Genomic DNA, 7,427 nt, shown 5'->3' with positions numbered 1-7,427 from the left:
CCTGAGGCGTTGTGAGCGAGGCACTGTGAACAAGAGTGCTGTAAAGCTAGTAGCTAGCCGGTGTGGTGTGGCGAGGTGTCACTACACCTGTAGAGTAGTTCTTCGGCAGAACCATGTTAATAACAATAATAATAACAATCTAACATGTAATATTATTAATATATATATATTAATATATAGTATATTTTAACACATATATATATATTATATTTAACTTTATATTTTTTCAGAAGGCTTTATAGGTGGAATAGCTGCGTCCCATTATGTGCATTGTTAGCTGCCTCTTTTTATCTGTTTTTATGTCTTCAGAATGCACAGAAAAGAGAAAGACATACAGTATATGTTCATGTCTCATAAGGATTGTGGATGATGGGCAAAATTCCACCAAAAAGTGCAGCGTTCCTTTTAGCATTCACACGCAATTTCATTCTCTAGTTATGTACTCGTATTGCTACTCAATGTACAACTGTGGCTGTTGTAAAACTGTCATAAAGACAAACACACACAAGACACGCTTACAGATAGTTTTTGTGTCACTTTTGCCTTTTCGCATTTCTGAAACTATTTACACCCAAACATGACATACTTATCACCAAGTTATCAATTTATTTTTAACAGTGAATGCTTTTTTCAGCCATGTTATTGCTAAGATATAATGGATTTAATGCAAAATAAGTGAACTTTGACAGAACAAGGAGGCAGCAGTATAAATACCATGGGGGTGGTAAATTTGAGCTCACACTACAGAGCAAGACATGACTTGTCTGGACGTCAGTCAGAATTCTAAAAGGTGCGTTTGCATTCTACATGTATATGTAAACGTTATTAGCAAGCATGTATGTAGGAGAGACCAGTTTCACCTCACTGGTTACAACCTTTCACCATTGTAACAAAAATGACAATGAGACAATGCAGACAGACTTACAAGGAAGTGTGATAAAGTTACCCTGGATGTAAACGCAAAGGTACAAAGTAGCAAACAGCAGTGTCGTGTTAGCATGTGTCTGCTGTCTAGTCAGTCCCACATGAGACAAAAACTCAGGTTAGGGAGTTTGAGCAGAGTCATTGCTGCAGAGTCTGATGCAATTTCGGATTCTTCATTGAAGGCCGAAGGGAACATTGGTACACACATTGCACACAGACACACACATGTACGAACACATACAGCACTTTCAAAAACTTTTTTCCTGGTTCACGGAAGATGATGTAAGATGACTTGACTGTACCATTATTGATTCAGGAGTGGAGAGAATGGTTCCATTGTCAAACACTGGTCTTTTTCTGAAAATATTTTGTCAGATTTGCACCAAAATTGTATGATTCCTTCTTTCCATGTATGCCACCCGCCAACACAGTTTCAAGGAAGGGGATATACCGTTGGGGGCCTCCCTGAGTTTCTGGAGCATATTTTGTGGCGTTTTCTGCTCGCGCCAGACTGTTTGCTCTCTCGATGGAGGAAGCAAAAATCGATTCATTTAGCCTTTAAACATATCAGGAGGTAGTTTAGCAGCTCGACAGCAATGTTTATTGAAGTCAAACTGTTGTGCTGCCCCTGAAATGCTCTGGCACCTCTTAATTTGCACATGTACCACCAATATCTAACGTTTCACAGAAATTGGTTTTGCAGTTACTGCGAAAACCAACCAACCAAACAAACAAACCTTTCACATTTGTTGCACACGTGTGCTTGGTAGAGGCAAAGACAAATGCAAAGTGAGGTCAACAGTCTGTATTTTCTTGGGCAAGGGTTTTCAAAGTGTGGCACAGTAAGCCTCAACTCAGAAAATTTAAGGTTGGTGGCCTCCATGACTCCCCAAACTCTGCTCTCTCTCTGTAGGAAGTAAAAATCTATAAATTTTGCCTTTAAACATAACTGTTTTTTTCTGTATTTTTCCGATGAGTATTTTCTTCACTCACAAGGGACACCCACCTCATAGACTCGCCCCAAATACGTTTTAGTCAAGGTCTCTTAACTTTTTCCCGCTCTCTTTAGCATTTTTGCAACTGTACAGCCATTTGATAATCCGTGCATTCCGCTCAATAACAGACGTCCCCTGCCGTATCTTTTTATGCAAGACGTCCTCCAGCAGCCCGTCGCTGTCGTCGCTGTTCCTGGAGAAGCCGTCGTCCGAGGCGGACATGCTGACGCTTCGCAGCTTTGTCGTAATTTCGTCCGAGCGTGCCGAAAAGTTCTCCTTCCCCAGCGACTCGATTACTTCCCCATCCAGGCCGCAGTACTTGAAAAAGGCATCAAAGTCTGCAAAATTTTTGGAATACCTGGAGCTGATGTCCGAGCGGGAACGACCGACTCCTTTGCTCCTCCTGATCGGAACCTTCAGGAGGTTAGCAGATGTGTTCAGGCCACTGAAAGCTCCTTTCTGCCCCCGATCCATGCATTTGGTAGCGTGTCCTACCACATTAGTCCTCCTCTCAAGGGTTGAAGTGGTTGCACTAGAGCTGTATTCCTCTGGTGGGTTGACTTTTTCCACGCCGCCCTCATTCTCGCATTCCTTTTCTGCTGTCTCAGGTAAGGGAATGGTTTTATTTGCGGCGTTAAGAAGAAGTTTACGCGTTATGTGATGTTTACGGTCATGTCCAGCACTTCTCAATAGTTCACATTTCTGTCTGTAAAGTAAAAGGGAGTCGGGTCGCTTTTTGGAGCTGGAGCGACGTACATTTCCGGCTGAGGAGGTCTTTTGTTGAGACTCCTGGAGACGCTTGGCGCTCCGGTCAGAGGATCCGGTGCTGCTAATGGATGCAGAGCCGAGGCTGATGACCGGTTCTTGAGTCGCGTTGACCACCTGTTGGCTCTTCACATATTTGGGCTTGCTGGCGGCAAGCCTTTCCACCGCACTCATGGGTCCTTTCACCTCATTTTCCAGTTCCATTTGCTTTCGAAGATACTCCGGACCCTTCTCAAGGATTTTTGAGGTATCACTAGGTGTTTCCATAGTGGTAAGACTGTTCCCTCAAAGCAGCTTTTTCCTCATATGACAAGTAGCGCAAGCTTTGCAGGTCAAGGATTCCATTCGATCCTATCCTTTGCCTGAGCACGTTTTCCCAAATGGAGAAGTCCCTTTTTCTGCTCAAACACACACCTCTAAACCCCACCCATCCTGCGCAAGGTTGGTTTCAACCAAACACGGGCCTGTTCAAAGTACACCTGATAGGATCACAAGTAAGAGCAGTGACATCTGACACTGCCACATATTACTTACTCTCTCTCAGATGGGGCTTTGACTGAGGAAACGTATGTGATGTTTAAAAAAATCAGTATTCATGTACTTTCACAATGTGCACAGTTGGATAATACATTGCTGCATGAAATAAATAATGTAAAGTGTGATTAATTAAGAAAGATTAATTAAGAAATTCATTCCCACGTATCTACTGACGGATGGTGATGCCAATGGCCACATAAAATCACCTTGAACCTTCAATTCCAGTTGCAAAACTCTTGTCTTTGTCTACAAGTCATCTTCTAACTAATGAGAACTTTAAGACATAATATAGTGCTATATTGTATTATGATGTATTATGTCCAGTGGAACTGCCTGTGCCTTGATAGTAAATAAACCATAAATGATCTTTTCAAAAGGCAGAGGGCAGCACGAGAATGCATTGTGTATAACCTGGCTGCCTGCCGCTTTAGGATGTAACTTAAAATGTTCATTGCTCTCCTTACACAAAAACTACTTCCAAACATAACAGAAGAAGGTGTGACCATTTCCTCCTTTAAATTGCCTAGCATTTTCCATTGTTTTGGGACTCAATATTATCATTCCACATCTGTTTTCTAAAATTTGTGGGGTTTTTTTATTCAAGCGTTTGCTTTGTTCTTTGGCCCGTTTCCTTAAAGTACAAATTGTTCACTTGGGGATTTAGGATTGTTTATTGTACTTTCTCCTCGCCTTGACATCCTACTAATCATGACTGTTTCACGATAAAATATGTTAAAGTCCGGGTGTACTACAATGTGTCAGTCTGATTAATAATTCTTTTCAATGATTGTGTTTGTATGAGGAAGATTTGTATTCTGGTTATAAATTCACAGATGTAGAAATATTATGCATTCCAAGAATTGCTATCTAGGAATAAGCACGAAGTGAGATTGACTTCACAAATGGAGAGTTGTTGCACATAGCACATGCATGTTTTGGTCATATCGTAGTCCCACAAGTCTTACTTAATGCCAAGGAGAAGAGTTTAGCAAAAAACTACAAGCGCAATGAGTTACCAGATAAGATAGCCTAGCTTCTTCTTCTAAGTCGAATTCTTTATTTACCGGCATATTGCTGCATGTCACAGGTCACTCTGGGTGCTACGTCAGACTTTGGATTGTGAAAGGTTCTCTATTATGAAAAATTTGCCTTTATAATGTTAACACAGTAATACAGTACGGTAATCCCTTGGTTCCAGACCTGATATACTGTATATTTGTAGTTAGGCCATAAAAAGCCTGTTTAGGACCTTCTAAATATGTTTTTAACATTAATAGAGCCCTCTAGACGTGAAATAACACCCATATAGACACTTTTACATTGGTATTACTCAATATAGCAGACATAAATAAGACTCGTGTTTCTGCGTGTTGCTATAAATGTTTTCCCTAGGGGAGCAGAGTGAGTGGCGGACAGGGAGTAACATCGGGGGTTCAGAGTTTAGTTTCAGTTTAGGGGTACAGCAGCAGCAGCAGTAGCCTGTGTTTTCCATCCATACATCTTCTATGCCACTTAGATCCTGTGTTTTTATTACCTCTGCCAAGCGCAGCACGGAAGTTATGTTTTTGCCGGCGTTTATCAGTTTGCTTTTTTTTGTTCAAAATAACTTGAAAAGTTCTGAATGAATTTGGATGAACTTTTCAGGAATTGTCGTAAATGGGATATGGAAGAACTGATGAAATTTTGGGGGTGATCTGGATCACCGTCTGGATTCAGGAATGTTTTAAAGGATTCTTTAATATTCCGAGATAGGACCATTTTCTGCATTTGTGCATATGACTCCAGACAAAATGGTCAGAGCACTTGGAAAAAAAAATACAGGACAAGTTTCCAACAGGTTCTTCAGAATATCAAAGACTGACAAAAAATGTAGGATTATTATTCTGGTGAGAACCACATTATGGGGGGAACTGTGGCGCTTGGCGGAGGTCTGCGCTCTCCGAGTACTTCTCTAGTAAAAGATTATTTTGCCTGTTGAGAGATAATTCAAACAATAAAATACAAGCTTGTTGTTCCAGCGATCAAGTCTGGAGATTGCATGTCTCACCAAACATTACAGTAACATTACTGACACCTAGTGACCAGCGTAGACTACTACGTCGATGTCTTTGAATGCGCCTTTTGAATGCATTACATTTATTCTATTTTAAGCTTGAAAATGCTTAATTCAGGCAAAAAATATGTGTTTTGACTAATAATAGGCCATATTCAACCACAAAACAGCATGGTACTGTATATTAATTAATATATTTTTTAAAAACTGTGACTGTGACTTGTCAGATGAATTACTTCTGTGATGCTGTTGTTGTTGTTATTATGCTGTTACATAAAGCTCTCTTGGGTTTCCATGCCCTTTCCACTTTTCCTTCCCTTATCTTATTTGCTTGCAGCTTACAAGAAGAAAGTGAGAAGAAAGTCACACACCCTCTGTTGCAGCTGAATCCCAGGACAGTGGCGGCATTTACATGCATGTAGTACACTGTCTGATAAGTGGTCAGATCTGTTTCCACTTATTTGAGGAAGGAGACAGAAGGGATCAGAGTCCGGAGGGGAGAGCGCTAAACACAAACACGAAGAGGCTATTAGTCACAGTTCCCCTGGGCCCTTCCTCCTGCGTTGAATTCCCAACTTGACAAATATATTCTCCAATTTGACGTGACATGGCATCATCTAAATGATTTTGTTTTTTACTGAGTCATTCACAATAATTAATTTCCATCCCTGAGACGTGAATGAAACCGGTAGACACAATTTTAAATAAAAGGCTTGCAAATGAAAGCATCTAATTTCCGCAGGCATCTTTTGCTTGCTGTTATTGCGTCAAGTGTGATGAAAAGTAGCTCTAATCAGTCATTATGGATGCAGCACTAATGGGTCTCTGGCACTCAATTAGTGAATGTCTATTCATCACTAACACGTCTTACAGTAAGCTAGAAAACAACTTTGTTTAAAAGACGTCTCCTGCTGATGTGTTTTGACAGGATAAATCCAGAGTGTAATACTCTCATCTTACGAGGAACATAAACTAATATAAATGAATATATGCTGTATACACAATACAGTAAGTTGTCTTGATTCTTGACAAACACTATGTGTCTTATAAACTTATGATGGTTGAATACATTTGTTTTGTCTCCCCAATGTCCGAAATTGAGGTAATTTATGTACTACCGTTGTCCAAAAGATAAATCCAACCTAATTCAACAGCCAAGATTCTGCAATCTACTGGAATCAATTCTTTTGGATCCAGGCCACAAAAACCGAAGCCTGCATTCAATTTGAACATGTGGTTATCTTCCTAACAAGCAGCTGCTGTTTCCCAGCTGTAAAGCATGTCAGACACAAGTCAAGCACATACGTACATGAGAGAACACACGTTTAACTCTTCCGAAAAAAGAAATTGTGACCCACTGATCCGTGGGAGAATTTCCACAGGATAAACATTTGCACTATGAATCTAATAAGGTGGGGAAAAAACTTCGGAATGTCATGATAAGACAAAGATAATATAAACAAAAGTGCAATGCTTGGGACTGTTTGAATGTCAAATGGCCAAAATAATCAAACGGTTATGAAACATGCACAACAGCAAATAGTGGAAATTTGAATGCCTGTGAAGTTGTTTGGATTTGTATCATTTCAAAAAACAAGGCCTTGAATTACCTTTTATCATCGTGTTTTTTCATTGTTCCTTTTTAATCATAATCACTGTTAACTTGTTTTTCAGTTATATATGATTTCTAGGGGGGTCACGAGACACTCAGTTCACGAGACAGATGATGTACGAGATTGGGTCTACCAGAATGAGACGAGACGAGGTTTTAACATTACTTTTAAGAAAAGTACAAAGTACAAAGTACAAAAAGTACAAAATATTTTTAAAATATGACAATATATCAGGCCGCGCGGTGGACGAGTGGTTAGCGTGTTGGCCGCAAGGTCAGGAGATCTCGAAGATCTGGGTTTGAATCACCGCTTGGGCATCTTTGTGTGGAGTATGCATGTTTGTCAGTGTGTGAGTTTTCTTTGGGTACTCCGGTTTCCTCCCACATGCCTCCCACATTAGGTTAATTGGAGACTCTAAATTGTCCACAGGTATGAATGTGAGTGTGATTGGTTGTTATGTGCCCTGCTATTGGCTGGTGACCAGTCCAGGGTGTACCCTGCCTCTCATCCGAAGTCAGCATACGCCCGAGACCCTAGTGA

The 7,427-nt window shown here is 40.5% G+C and overlaps 1 protein-coding gene across 1 annotated transcript; it reads right to left on the bottom strand.

Annotated features, from left to right (window-relative positions):
• Positions 1 to 150: 150 nt before the first annotated feature.
• fam110c (family with sequence similarity 110 member C) lies at positions 151 to 3,052 on the bottom strand. The gene has a single exon (XM_054762038.1). The coding sequence runs from the start codon at positions 2,949 to 2,951 to the stop codon at positions 1,956 to 1,958; it is 996 nt and encodes a 331-aa protein (XP_054618013.1). The 5' UTR covers positions 2,952 to 3,052; the 3' UTR covers positions 151 to 1,955.
• Positions 3,053 to 7,427: the final 4,375 nt, after the last annotated feature.

The sequence above is a fragment of the Dunckerocampus dactyliophorus genome, chromosome 19 (assembly GCF_027744805.1).
Source record: "Dunckerocampus dactyliophorus isolate RoL2022-P2 chromosome 19, RoL_Ddac_1.1, whole genome shotgun sequence".
NCBI lineage: Eukaryota > Metazoa > Chordata > Actinopteri > Syngnathiformes > Syngnathidae > Dunckerocampus > Dunckerocampus dactyliophorus.
This window is presented reverse-complemented; position numbering and strand designations above follow the sequence as displayed.